We start from the raw sequence: 15,791 nt of genomic DNA on the forward strand, positions 1-15,791 counted from the left end.
GCTCGTTCATGAAATATAAATATTAACTGTATACAAATAGGAACTTAGTGGATAATATGTTTATCTATATTCCGTGTCTGATTTCTGTAGTACAAACTACAATTACAAAGAAGTTTTCATAATATTTTATTCTATAGGTTCCCACCTATTAAAATCTTAATTTCTATTTTTTATGTATTTTGAATATATGTTTGCAACTTATTTTATTTACAATAGAAGTATACTATTTAATACAATTTTGGTTATAATCCTAGGAAAATAAATTAAATAAATAACATTTTTCAATACAAACAATACATATCTGAAATGTAGCTATTTTCTAACGTATATATCTCATTCTCGTTCAATACTTAAGATTACATTACTAATTATGATCCTCAGTCTCAACCAGTACGTAAAAGTATTAGTGATCACATTATTTTTTACACTTGATAAATAATGACATATCAAAATATTAAATATCACAAAACTGACTAAACAATTTAATATCAGTTTGATAGATGTTTTATAAAAAGTTATTAAATTTGATATCACGATGTATTATACAATTATAGAACGATACCGGAATCGAAACTGTGTTACGGTATCAATATCGTTGCCAATCACTAGTTGTAATATTAATACTGCAATATACAACTTAATAAATATAATTTTTTTTTTTTTCAATAACATAATAATAAATAATAACAGTTTTAGTCTTAAAAGTGATTTAAATAATTTGCACATGATAATCCCTCGTTGTTCATTATAGGTATATTATAATTTATAATATTTTATTAAATAAAAATTTAATTTAAAATGTATGTTTGTTCTGTTAAATCAACTGTTGTTCTTGTACATTTTTACTGAACTTTTTTATTGACATAATTGCTTGTTAAACTAATACCTAACACAATAATAATATACCTATAAATTTAACTCACTATAGGGTTGTAAAAATCAGTTTTAGGTATCGTTAAGAAAACTTTTAATGAAATTTTGTAAATATAAAATGGTAGACGATTAAATGCATGTAAATTTACCTAAACCGTTAAAGTTAACCAAGCTCTGCTTAATCAAGCAGATATCTAAGTGTTTGTAAGATGGCTAAGATAGGGGTCAATGGATCATCCATGGTTTTACGAAATACAAATTAAAAGTGAAAATAATTATTTATTAAAAACGTTTACGAACTGACAAAATAAATATAAATCACGATCAAAACTACCGCATGTTGAAATACACTAGTGTCATATACCAAGAGGAATCACGGCTCTTGCCAATTGACATCGGCCCATGCGGGCATAGGCGTTTCGTACGCCCAGTCCGGTCCACTATACTTCAAGGCATGCAAGTACATGACAAGATCTGCGGGTTTTGGATCCTTGTAACGGATCTTGCACTCCTGGCAGTGAGCGTCTACCGTGAGCTTTGTTTCATCAAATCCGACGTCCGGCACGTCGATTCCGGTTTGTGTGGACATGTCGACCGTCGCACAATTCTTTACCACCGGCCGTCCGTTCTCGGCCTCAAGTAAAACCGGAAGTATATCGTCTACCACCGGTATAATAGGAAGTCCGTCGTCGGTCACCGACCAATTTTCGGCGTTGTGAGCGTGTATCAGGTCCTGGACTAGTTGCTCGTCGGTCTTGCCGAAATTGCCGGCTCGGCCTTTCTCCGGGCCGAATACCGTGTCGTTGTACAACGGGTCGTTTTGAATCGGATAACCCAAGTACTGCAAATGAACACGGATTTGGTGCATGCGACCCGAACGGGGCTTACACAATACAACGCTGATATCCGCCTTCTCGTTGTACCCTATCAGCTGGAACGACGTGCTACACTGTTTCCCGCTAGGCGACACCTTGCACACGCCAATCTTGTAGCTGATCACCTCGATCGGCTGCTCGCACTCGACCGATTCTGGAAACCTGCCGTCGACGCGGCACACATACTGTTTGTTTACTTTCCGGTCCCGTATCTGAGCCTCCAGCGTCCGCGCCCTGTTCTGCGTCCGGCCAAACATCAGAACACCGCTAGTCAACCGGTCGAGTCGATGGATGGTCTTCAGGTCTCTCAGACCGTGCTCTTTCGCTAGCACGAATATCACGGTGTTGTGCCTGTAACGGCCGCATGGGTGCACCGGAATGCTGGAGGGCTTGTTGACGACTACGATATCGTCGTCCAGGTGTATGACGTCGATCGTGCCATTAGCCACCGGCACTTCATGTCTATGCACCACGTTCGCCAGAAGATCGTTATGCTTCAATACGTAGTCGGCGGTCACGCGTTCATTGTTTATCGTCAAAGATCCCTTTTCGATGTGCCGTTCATATTCGTCGGACGAATGGGCGCGGAACTCCTCGCCAAACACGTCCATCAGAGTCCTGCCCACCCATCGTCCTTTAGTGTAGGTGGTGAACGTGAAATAATAAGGATAAACCTTCCTCAGACCATTTTCAATGTAATAAGACGTTTCGTCGAACCTCTCGGCCGAGTAACCTGGGCGCGTAATTAGAACTGGATCCAGTTTGACTTTCTTAGGCTTCTTGACGTGCCCGTTCTGATCATCAAGTTTACGTTTACTTATCTGCAATAAATCTGGTTTTTCTTGACAGTCGTCTTCGTCAGATTTACAGTCGGTCGTTTCTAAACCGTTTGGTGTGGAACACTGTACCCCGACGTCTGATTTATTGCGAATAAGCAAAGCCGGATATTGTAATAAATTATTTTCCATTTTTTTTTGCGGAACAGCAAACGAGTTCTTTGAAAACAATTTTATGAATCGCTGAATTCCGAATCCAATTCGACCATACGACATACACGCAACTCTGCGAACAAATAATAACATATAAAATCAAATTTATAGCCTTATAACACAAAATAAAAATAAAATAATATACTACGCAGTAAAATATATTTATGTCATGTTGTTATAAATGTTATAATCATTTTTTTTTAAGTTGGTAAAATGGATTTTTTTAACTCCGAGGTTTTAAAGACATTATATTTTTTCCACTCTTCTACCAGAGACCAATACATACACATTATCCATTGTGTCATTTCATGTATAAAATATCGTAGTTTATTCCGGGTATAATAAGATGCTATATCTGAAATAAATTAGTTTAAGCAATTATTTATTCATGTTATTCATTAATTAAGTATCAATTATTATCATTTTCAAATATTTTTTTATTTTTAGTTTTTTATCTTTAGTACAATACTTATTTTAAAAAAGGCTAAAATTATTTTTTATAATGTTTATAATGTTTAAATTTGACTTTATCAAGTACAATTAATTATTTTTTTCATAAATAAAGAGATACTTTTCATAAAATTAGAAACTAAAGTAATACCTTATTATTTTAATAAATAAAGATTCAGTCAAACTTTTCTCTGAATTGTCAAAGATTCCTACCAAATATTATTACCACTATGTTTGATATCTTCATAAAATGTATAACAATAATCTTTAGGCTTGCTATGTAAATATACCAAAGTAATTTAATTGCTTGCTTTGTCTATTGTTAGTTGTTACCAGCTAATTGGTAAAATAAATTAAATTATGCTTTAATATGTTATATTAAATTAAACTCTGCATAACCAAGTGTCAGGTCTGATTTAACTTTAAAATTTTCAAATTTCTCCAATTGTTATTAAATTGTTATTATTATCGGGAATGAAAATATTTTATAGTTATTTCTAAGTAACACCAGTATTATACTAATACAAAGTAATAATCTTCATTGATAATGTGAGAATAATTTTAAAAAGAAATTCATAAATCGATTATTGCTACTAACAAGTGCTCAATGAAATTGCATATTAAGTTGTTCTAGAGGTTTCCACTAACATATCTAATATTTATACTAATTAATATACCTGTAAAAGTCAAATATAAAAAATATTTTTATTTAAATTTCAAATTAACTCAAGTTAAATAAATATAATTAATACACAAACCTCTTGAATCAGTAGTTTCATCTACAAACACATAAAATTATCACCTATTTTTATGCATCAGTATAAATGTTCAGGATGTACATTTTTTATTAAGCAATTTTCTTTGGAATACTTTAATCAATTTACTCTAATATTAAAACTAACAGTATAAAATGTATTATTCTGAAAGTAAAATTTGCCATGCAATGTACCAGTAAGATAGAGATACCATTACTAGGTATAACATTAATATACACCTAATTAAAATTATAATACCTATCTATGGTGCCAGAATATATAAAATCAGGTATCAGTATTGTAATCGATACTTTTACCTCTAAGTACAATTAAATTGACATTTATTATGTATAAATATAAATATATATACATGTTAGTTTATTGTGTAGACAAAGCATAGCATGCTTATAAGTAAATATCAAATTTTCCATAAAACGCATGTTGCTATTTTAAACATCATATAAATGCAGTCAATGAGTGTCCACAAATCATTAATTGATTGATTAAATATCAACATTTTATACTTCATATTTTTGCATATTTTAACAAAAACCCGTATGAATATACACCTAACAAACCAAAAAGGTGTTAAGCAAAAAAAAACAGATTATATCAAATATTTGATTTCTCAAAGAATATTTGGACCCTAAAGATAAGTTACTAAACTTCCTTATAGGTTGGTTGTACGAGTTATATAGCGGAGATGTGGCTTCTTGTTGATAAAATACCCAAAACCACATACATAGGTACATTATTACAACTACTGCTATACATTTATAAAAGACAATTTATGTTAGTAAAAATTACGTTGTAACCAGGTGAAGTGTAGTTAGAGTACATGTGTTTTTTTGTTGAAAATTATTTTGTAATTTACTAATTAATTTTTAAACAGTTAAAATGTCCAAAATTCCAAATTTAAAATTTGCATCAATTAGCAAATGGATTGAGCCATACAATATTTCTGATTAGGTTTTCAAAATTTTAAATAATACAACAGTTTTTTGTCAGCATTGTAAAAAACTAGCAACAGCAGAAAAAAAATTTCAAATCGATCAACATTCAAAATCATTTTTGCATAAAAAATGTTTGAACAAATCTTCTTCTAAACAAATCTTTGTTCACGAAGCATCAACATCCATAGAAAATCAACCACAATTTTTCAAAGAACTTTTCAGTACTTTAATTTCTTCAAACATACTTTTACATAAACTAAAAAATAAAAACTTTAAATCTTTTTTAGTAAAGTACACAAAATAAGCATATACCAGATGAAAGTACGTAAAAAGAAACTATTTAAATTAATGTTATACAAACGTTTTAAAATATTCGAAAATACATAGATAGCTGGTATATGGTAAATTTTTTCTGTTGATGAAACTACTAATCCTTGAAGGAAATATGTAGCAAATTTTATTGTTGCTAAATTGAATACCGATTCGCTTTCTAAATTGTATCTTTTAACATCGAAAGTTCTTGAAAAAACCAATAATTCAGCTATAGCACAATTTGTAAACAATTCTCTTAACCTATTATGGCCTGAAGGTAACAAAGTTTTGTTGATGTTATCTGATGTAATGCTGCTCTTTTATTATACAACGAAAGCTGCACAAAATTTAAAACTATTACAATCAAATTTTGTATGTATAACTTGTATCGCTTATGGTATTCACTGAATTGCTGAAAAAATTATAGATACTTTTCATGACATTAATGATTTAATTAATAATGGAAAAAAAATGTAATTGAAAACATAGAAGATGTCAAGATGGTGCAAAAATCATTCAAAATAGTAAATCAATTTTAAATAAATTAAATGTGAAATATGATCTTGCTTACTTTAGACTTTTAAAGCAAATATTTTGTGTACCATTAAAAGTATTAAAAAGCTTGAAACCTCTAATTTGTCCTTTCTGTAGACTCATTAAAAATTTTAAAACAAGTGAAAAACTCTGTCAATGAACTTCTGACTAGTGCAAATAGTACAATAGTTAAAACAAAATATAAAAACGTTTTGAATATAAATAAAGGATTAATGGTTTCAAAAGAAATTTTAAAAATACTTCAAAGTGACAGTGCTAATTTCAACATTTTATCTATCCCAAATTATTTGCCGAATATACTAGCCAATCTTAATATGCTCCAATAACCAGTGTTGATGTTGAACGCAGTTTTTCATCCTACAAGTACTTTCTTATAGATCGCCATCACATTACATAAAAATAAACATGGAACATACTTTGATAAATTATTTTTTTTACAATTAACATATTAATTAACAATTTATTTATTTATTTATTTATTAACATACTACATTAAATCATACTTTTTTCCTATTTATATCACCAATGTATCTACTAATTAATTTTAATAAAATATTTTTTACAATGTATTACTTAATAATTAAAAATTAAATTACAATTTAACAAATTACATTTTTGTATTGCATATTTGCTATATTACACATCTTATACTTTTTATTTATGAAAATTTAAATAAAATGAATAAATAATTATCACTGCAAAATTAAAATCAAATACTTAATTTAATAAAAATTGAAATTTTATCTTGCATGTTATGCACTTTTTTTAGTGCATATAAATACGGTCTTTACTTATAAGCAGTGCTCAGATTTTATAGCACTAAAAATAAATGAAATATGCGCTAAATAATATTAAAATAAGCGCTATAATATGCCTTAAAAACATGAAAAATAGCAAACTAAAAATGTATTTTGTTTATTATTAAAAATAACTTATATTTATTAACTAAAGATTATTTATAAATTAATAGGTATATTTATTATTGATTAAAAACTAATGTTTGTTTACCTTTTTTTAATTATTAAAATTACTTGAATTTAAGCATGGTGACTATTCAAAATTATCTGGAAATAAGAATAAAATAAAATAAATTATTATTTATTAATTAAATAATGTATTAAATTATTTTACCTGAGTGGATATTTTTCATATGTATTCAAAAAATAAAAAAAAATAATAATTTAAATTTTCATACCACATAATATAAACTAGATTTATGAAAATACAAATTAGCAAAAAATAGCAATAAAACCCTAAAATACTTCAAATATGCAAAAAATAGCATTATAAAATTTCATATTTGGAGTCCGTGGTGCATAAAACAAATTTATAGCTCACTCTGTTATTTTTATCTGTATCCTATAATAATTAGTAAGGAGCGGATGTTTATGCTCTAAAAAATTTAAAATTTGCATGCAATTATGCACTATAAAATATAAATATATGCTTAGAATTTATTAAAAATATGCATCAATACCTAACATTTTTTATTTATTAAAAATTAAAAAGATGTTTGCAAACGGTTGTTGAATTTTTTGTTGATTTGAAAATAATGTATATGGGTATATATTAGAAACCAAGAACTGATACGTGCGAAAACCGGCTATTCCTGGTTGGCGCGAATATTACATATAGGTCTACCACTATGGGACATTTTGATCTATTAATATTAGTCGTACCGAGTTCATTAATATAATACGAAAAACCTCAAATATGTACTAAAAGCATAATGAATATAGAAGTATAATCAAACAAGTAAAAATCGAACAAATATGCAAAATTAAATTTATAAATTTGAATTCTTTGGGTGATGAACAAATTTCTATCTTACTCTACATTAATTTGGATGTTATTAAAAAATATGATAAGCGCATAAACATCCGCTCGTTAATAATTAGCAAATGCTATAAAATCCGAGCCCTGCTCATAAGTTTAAGTAATTCGATAGTCAAAAAGTATATTAGACTTGTATAAGAAAACCAAATAAAAAAAAATACTCTGAGAGTTCCTTCTCCCTATTACAAATTCTTAAGTATGCTACTAGATTGTACAATTTGTGCAAAAGAAAATTTACAGAAACAAATGCTTAATACAACTATTTAAAAAATACAATTCCATTGCTCAACTTTTGGAAAGTAATGAAAAGTTGTTTTTTTTTTTTAAATTATTATTTCTGCTTAAATATTAATTTTTATACAGAACTAAAAATGCATTTTAAATATTTATAATTTGTATAAATGTAAAAGCTACCTTTTTTTAGATTGATGAACTAAAAATATATATTTTTTTTCAAATAATATGTTTTAATAACAAACAGGAAAATAAATAATTTTTTTTATTATCTGTAGAAAATATTTCCTTATTTTTATAATACTAAGCAATCCAAAATATATTTTACATTATTAATTAATTTAACTTTAGGCGTATTGAACAAGAAAAAAGGTTCTCCTAATAAACAGTTTACCAATAAAATGTGTTTTACCATAAAAATAATAAACGTATAGAATAGGGTATACATACAAATTGTATAAAATTCAATGATTTTACATGAAATAAGAGAAAAAAATCATTTATATATTATTTATAGGTACTGTACTATATGTTATAAATTATGTAAGTCTCTTTTATTACTGTGAAATATATATCTTATAGCAAATTCATTGGTTGTTAAATAGGAATATTTCAATATGTATGCATATTTTAGTGCAATTGGTTCAGTAGTTTCCAATATAACCAAAAAATAACAAATACACAATCAGTTTTTTACATAAAGATTATAACTATGTAATTTAACTAAATTCTTCAGTTAAGAATACTATTATTAAATACTAGCTTACAATTTATTTATAAACATATTAAAAATTGATTATAATTTAAAATCAACTATAGTAGTGTTTGAGTAATTTGTTATAATATACTACAAGTGACAATAAATCAAATAAACTTTTATTACCTATAGGCTACATTATTTTTATAACATTAATACTAAAAGATATAAAGAATAAACTTATTTCACAAGGATAAAAAGATGAGAAATACAAAATTATTTCAAATAATAAATAATATGAATAAATCATAATGATACAGTTTTCCTAGCTATAGTAGCCAAAACGACAGTATACTGTATACAAAAAAAAAATATAAAAAAAATATTAGTGATAACAAGCAAAAAAAAATTTAGTAAAATTATATTTAGGTACGCAAAAAGCTAAATGAAGCAACTAGTGATCTTACGTGTAGACAATATTATAAAAATTACCATCTATATAACACAGAGAAAAAACAATAACAAATTACTAATATTTTAATAATATGACACTTGATAACTTTATCTATACAATATCTACTATAGCTACACTTACTCAACCCAATTATATTTAAAGCTTCACTAAGTTGTAGATATGTTTATTGAAAAATTTGCTAAACAATATTTATTTACACATTTCTATCATATAAATTACAACAAAATTCTGATAAAAAAAATTTCAATATTTGTTAAATCCGGTCTTTATTAATAAAATATGTCTGCAAGTTAAATACCCAATAAATACAATAAATACTAAAAACAAAAACATGTATCTTACCTGAATAACTTTGTGGTGTTGTTTTGCTTATAATAATAGTATCTTCATAAATATCGGCAATTAAATCGTAAAATTGTATGGCTTTTTTCTACATGACATCAACAACGATTAAAGTAAATAGTAAATAGTAAATACTGTAAATTCAAAATTTCAAAAATGAACAACAATTTTATATCTACAAGTCTGAAGTTAGTAATTTAGTTACTCAACAAAATACGAACTATGAAAGATAGGAGTTATCATCTCTGAACACGATGTGTGATAATATGAACTACTGATAACTTATGATAAACGAATGGACTGAATACTGAATTGGCATATCGCTGTTGCAGAAATGAATTACAACAATTTTTTGACATTATCACACTAAGCCTCGCCCGGCCAAATTCGCGTGGAGACCAATTTAAGATTCATACTTACAAATAATAATAATATATAACAATAAGATCGATGAAATAATTAAGTAGGTACCTACCTAATCATATAGATATACCTAATTTACATGTACCTATAAGCTAAATCATAATTGTACCCGCTATCCAAAGGACACAAATAACAATCATATTATTATCATGACCAAAATAATGTTTTGTTCTATTTTGTTATGCATAATATATAATCTATAAGTTGTTAATCCTTAAATGTAAAAAGTGGACAACTGGACAAGTAAGTAAGTACCTACCCGTTGTGATGTACAGTGGGTGGCGGAGTGTACCTTGTGGCTTGTACATTGAGTACTTACAGTGAAACCATAAAACGCAAATCGTCTATTTTTTTTTGATAGACCAAAAGCGCAAATTAAATAAATTGTATACTTGATACATTATTGTACCAGTTACAGTGGTTACACTATAAGTTTCAATTTAAAATTTGATGCTCATTATATTTATTTTTAAACACTTATACATATAGTATATTTTTATTTCAAAACCAACAGTGTTTGAGTTTAATTTAAGTTATAATAAAATTATCGTATCGTATTTTATCGTAATAAACTACGGTGACGATTGATAATTATTTAAAATAACTAAACCGTGTATATAGTATAAAATTATATCAAATGGTATTAGATAGCTCTAAAGTCAACTCCATTATAAAAGCTTGGAACTTGTACAAAAATAAAATAATTTTCAGATTGAACTACCTACTTAAAAACTGTAGGCTACAAATTTAAGTACCAGTATTTTTAGTATATTTAAGTATACGTAAGTTAAATTAATTACTACAAATATTGAAATATGTAATTTAAATTTTAAATTTTTTTACTTATATTAATACCAATGTTAAACCTTAATTAATAACTATATAGTTTAGAAAAATTAAAGTACACTTTATTTTTGTGAAATTTATTTGTGCTCTTGTACTGCTTATATAATATAATATAATATAATATTTATTTTTGCGCTTTTGGGTTGTGTTTGGGTCATGTTTTACGCTTATAGGCTATAGCCAGGTTACTGTAATGGATGTATTAAATTTGAAATTAATTTGTAGGATGGACAAATGTGTAGGAGGGTGCACAAATTAATATATCAATTAAAAACAGTTGTTTCAATCATAATAAAATAGATAAATTAAATTTTATTACGTACAGAATATAATATAAAAATATAACATCAAATTATACGTAATACTTATATCAGTATCCTGCCACTCCCAGGACTACCAGGTACATTAGTTACATAACATATAACACGAAAAAAAAAGCTTAAAATACAATAAAAATTACAAAATACATAATTTTTTATTGGGTAGATATGCTTGAAAACTTCTCTTAAGTTTTTCATATTTTACCCGGCCGGATAATACTGCTAAGTGCCTGCCCATAAATATTAATCTCCTATCACTAACTATTATAAAATATTAAATTTGCTTACTGTACTAATTTTTATATAGATTGTAAATTATTTTAAATAAACGAAAAAAGAAAGTTTCTCATGTTGTTAATTTCTTAACTAAAAAATATTGAAAATCTATACTCACAATAAAAGTCACAATATTTTTTAATTAAAAAACTCATAAAAATATTGTTTTTACACCTAGGTTTTCATTTACGTACGATGAAATTATTAAAATTTAAACATTTTACACAATGTTTTATATCTTTTTGGGCTATTATTATAGCCATGGTAAATTCCCAATGTTTTTTGGTTTTTTTCTATAAATACTGATAAAAATTCTTGAAAATTTAATACAAGATCCTACAAAAGTTGTATCTATTTAAAAAAATATGAAAAATACATAGCCACGATTTTTTTTTATATGCATTTGAAATTAAATTTTTGACGAAATTCGTCAAAGTCATAAAAAAGCAAGCTATTTTGTACAAACTTTTATTTTTTATAAGTCTAGAAATTTAATAAAAAATTTCTCATTAGTAATTCATATTGAAATTATAAAATCTAAGAAATATTTAAAGGTAATCATTTTTTTTAAATATTTTAAATTCAAATTTGGATGAAATTACTTATTTTAACAACAAACAACAATGTTAATTATTTTGTTGGAACTTATTTCTTATGCGTATATTATTACTATATTATTATAAATTGTATTATACGTAATGATATTTTCTATTTATTTTAAGATATTATTTGTTTATGACTATGAACCTATCTTTACTGTTTTACAGTTGGTATTTACAGAAAGTTACATTTAATTCCAAGTCATTTTAGTTGAAATAATATAGTACTAATAATATAATAAATGCAATATTTTCGAAAAAATTATTTCAACATACCTTAATGCTTAAAGTTAAGTAAATTACTTTAATATCTGTATAAAAAATAGCATTTCATGAAATATACTTAGTGATATAGGCTGACAGACTATCATTTTCGTATACTGCATTGAATTAAAATCTAACACACCCATAATAAATCACTAGATACCTAATTTACAGCTAAGTGGTACTCACTGCCTACCTTTTTAAATATTACTTTAAATACAATATTTTATTTACCTTGTTTTTATAGCACTCTATTGGTGCCAGAATTAACATACATACTAGGATGACACCCCTGCAATAAACATTTTTATAATTTTAATTCATAAGTACATGGTGGGTATAATCTTTGTTTATATAACGGTAATAATGGTATAACATTATAATCGTATTTTTACACAAAAATGTTATTATTGTTATAGCAAAATCTGAAATAAAAGTACCTACCTCAAATTATTATGTGTTAGGTATAGTTCAAAATTAAAGTTTTCTTATATGATAATATCTGCTCTTTATATAATTAGGTTATTAAGTATAACTTTTGACTGGCAGCTGCAATTTTTTTTCCAATCAGAATCAGGAATGGATTATAATGATTATATCATATTATACTGTTTTGTAATTTTATAATTTCCTATCAATGAAATTATATCAATAGTTTTCACTAAATTCGTAATTCAGAATAATAAAATACTTTAAAAATTTGTATTTCCTATGTTATGTTTTTAAAGCTAATTATATTTTTTTGTAAATAAATAAAAAAAAATTAATATAATATAATGACTACAATTATTTTCGAAATTACATAGGTACATTATATGCTTAATAGATACTTATTAAATAATTTAATAACTTGTTTTAATATTACTGATGTAGGTAATCAATGTTTAATAATTTAATCTCTATAATTATTTTTTATCCATCTTGAATCTTGAATTATATTATTTAAAAAATAACTCTGTTAATTAAAACTCCTTTTAAGAAATGAATAGGCAATAAAATATGTGTTGTTACCGTTTACTGTTAGTATTCATTATATTATAATATACTTTATAGTGGTATATCAATAATTCTGCTACCTACCTTCCTTATCAGAATTGATAAGTGAAAAATATAATATGTGAGTTGTGTTCTATAGATATTCTATAGCCATGGTTCATAGACATTTTTTAGATCACTCCTATGATTTTTAAAATGGAAATTTGTGATATAAATGTTATGCCTATAGAATATGGATGATTTGGCACTTGTAGATGTTAAAATTCTTAGATATTCATGTGAGATTTATCTGGTGGAATACATGACGTATCCGAGTTTGCAAAACAATTTGTTTTGAAATGGAGATCTAAGTAAGTAGTCACTAAGTAAATTATCTGTGTAAGTTACTATTATAATATCTATTTTATTTTTATTTTTATTTTTTAAACTACTATGTATAAACATATATGGGGGATCATAAGCAGTAGTGGCATGAACTTTATTTTCCTATGAAGCAACTATTTTAAATAAGTATCCACTCACCAATTTTTTCTCACATTTTAAATGATTTCTAAGTAATGTAACATAGAATACCTAATACAGTGGTTTTCAACGCTGGTGTGCCATAAGGGCTTTTGAAGTGTGCTGCAAAAAATCTGTTAATAGTTTTATTAGTATGTATTGTATTTATATATATAAATAAGTATATATAAAATATGCTTCACATATTATATGGATTGATGTGCCGTGAAAATGTTGTAGGAGATGAAGTGTGCCGCATGGTTAAAAAGGTTGAAAACTACTGACCTAATATTTACTTAGGTACAGGTATGTCGTTATGTGTGACTATGGGAATATAAATTATAAACTAGTCTAATTGTCTAGGTCCTGGAGACTGAAGTCATTGGGATACCCATCTCCATTTTTGCATGAGACAATTGCCTTATAAAATAGTTATTCACGCTGCCATTAGTCATAAGTATGTTTAACATTAAATATATAAAGAGTAAATTTTAACCTTTAATTTAAGTCTTGTCCACTCAACAATTTGGTATTTGCACACAACATATTTATGATACAGTTTACAGGATTCCTAAAGAAAATTTTAAGTTTAATTTTTTATTTTTACAGAGACAGTTTAATTTGGATCACTGCTGGAAGTTCTGTAAAGTTATAACTATCAAAAAGAATTGAACGTGATGTAATCAATACAATTAACCACTAACAGTAAATTGACAATATTGCAATGGATTGGACAACACTTTCAAACATTACAAGTCCATTGTATAAATATTTATACCTATTTTTATTTTATTATGTCTTTTAATAAAATATTAATAACAATAATGTTTAATACTTTTCTAGAAGGATACTCTCCAGGCGCTATGAAGAAATAGCAATAATAAACATTATGAATAACTCCAGTGATGGGTAGAAAATTGGTAGAAAAAAGTGGTGATATGGTGATATATTAATTTAATTCATTGTTAGTATCAAAACAAAAGTCAATGCTTTTAATAAAGTAGCCAATAATCTAATGATATCGCTGTCAACAAATTCAATGTACTTCTGCATACAATTGTCTGTCATAATAATAAATACCTATTTTATCTAAATTCTAAAAAGTTTATAATATTAAAAAAAATCTTTTTTTTTGTTATTAAAAATTTACAAATACCCCTTGAATGTCTATAATTTTTATATATGCAATTTATCATATTATCTCAGTGCACAAATATCAGAATAAATTAACTGTTATAGTTATTAATACACATTTAAGTTTTAACTATATAGATATATATATAAGGATGTAATGGTAAATAATGTCTTGAGTATACACCATATTTTCTAAAATGTATCTCAAAAAAAATTTTCTTACTACGTTTGACACTTAGTCAATATGTATACCAAAATTTTTTCTAGCTCTGCTCCAAAAATTGTATATATAAGTGAAACATACTTTTCTTACTTAATTTTCAGTATCAATTAACAACCTCACCCACTTATAGAATGTAAATAGTACTATCAATAACAGTTGTAACAATAAATTATATTATTCTCTTTCAAAAACAATTAATAAAATAATACCCTTTTCCATTTGTCACCATTCACCGTATACAGTATATACATTACACTTTGTCAACTCAACATTTACCTACCGTATATCTTTATAATGAATATTTTTTTCATGTATACGCATTTTTTTTTATAAATACTGTTATAAGTAAACGCTCCAGTCAATTGCGTATGCAGGGAGGGTGTTAAGGAGATATGGCACCCCCTTAAAAATAAATATCTGTTCAAATTATAAAACAAGCACTAAAAAAAAGAGTCATTTCGTGCATATAATTATGATATGACGCCCCCTTAAAATTCCTACGTACGCCACTGGCTCCAGTACACAGTACACTCCTGGATATATATAAACAAATCATAACACTTTATAATTAAGTATTTATATATATTTTTGTGTTGTGTAATAATACATAATCACACAACATGCACATAACACCAACAAGACCTGAATAATAATAATACAATGCAGTAATAAACATTTAATATGACTATAATATTATAGCCTATAATTTAAAAAACTTATATTTGTAATACTTTTAACTTAAATATAATAAATTTAATTATAATAGTTATTAGTTAATATATTGTATTCATGACAAATCATCTTAAAATAACTAAATCAAATAACATTCATAAAATAAAAAAACATTTTAAAATTATTTTAAT

The 15,791-nt window shown here is 26.2% G+C and overlaps 1 protein-coding gene and 1 long non-coding RNA gene across 5 annotated transcripts; one reads left to right on the plus strand and one right to left on the minus strand.

Annotated features, from left to right (window-relative positions):
• Positions 1–1,132: 1,132 nt before the first annotated feature.
• LOC113556544 (RNA pseudouridylate synthase domain-containing protein 2-like) lies at positions 1,133–9,533 on the minus strand. 3 transcript variants are annotated; one of them, XM_026961560.1, is made up of 4 exons: positions 9,347–9,533; positions 6,771–6,826; positions 3,024–3,092; positions 1,133–2,810 (listed from the first exon to the last, which is right to left on the minus strand). In XM_026961560.1, the coding sequence occupies exons 3-4, from the start codon at positions 3,032–3,034 to the stop codon at positions 1,247–1,249; spliced, it is 1,575 nt and encodes a 524-aa protein (XP_026817361.1). In that variant the 5' UTR covers positions 3,035–3,092; positions 6,771–6,826; positions 9,347–9,533; the 3' UTR covers positions 1,133–1,246. The 3 variants fall into 3 exon arrangements, with proteins under 3 accessions (XP_026817361.1, XP_026817362.1, XP_026817363.1); XM_026961561.1 differs by lacking the exon at positions 3,024–3,092; XM_026961562.1 differs by lacking the exons at positions 3,024–3,092; positions 6,771–6,826.
• A 3,668-nt stretch (positions 9,534–13,201) lies between these two features.
• On the plus strand, positions 13,202–15,588 carry LOC113557512. 2 transcript variants are annotated; one of them, XR_003405595.1, is made up of 5 exons: positions 13,202–13,420; positions 13,812–13,877; positions 13,935–14,028; positions 14,181–14,333; positions 14,415–15,588. It is a non-coding gene; the product is annotated as an uncharacterized LOC113557512 (long non-coding RNA). The 2 variants fall into 2 exon arrangements; XR_003405594.1 differs by lacking the exons at positions 13,812–13,877; positions 13,935–14,028.
• Positions 15,589–15,791: the final 203 nt, after the last annotated feature.

The sequence above is a fragment of the Rhopalosiphum maidis genome, chromosome 3 (assembly GCF_003676215.2).
Source record: "Rhopalosiphum maidis isolate BTI-1 chromosome 3, ASM367621v3, whole genome shotgun sequence".
Taxonomy (NCBI): Eukaryota; Metazoa; Arthropoda; class Insecta; order Hemiptera; family Aphididae; genus Rhopalosiphum; species Rhopalosiphum maidis.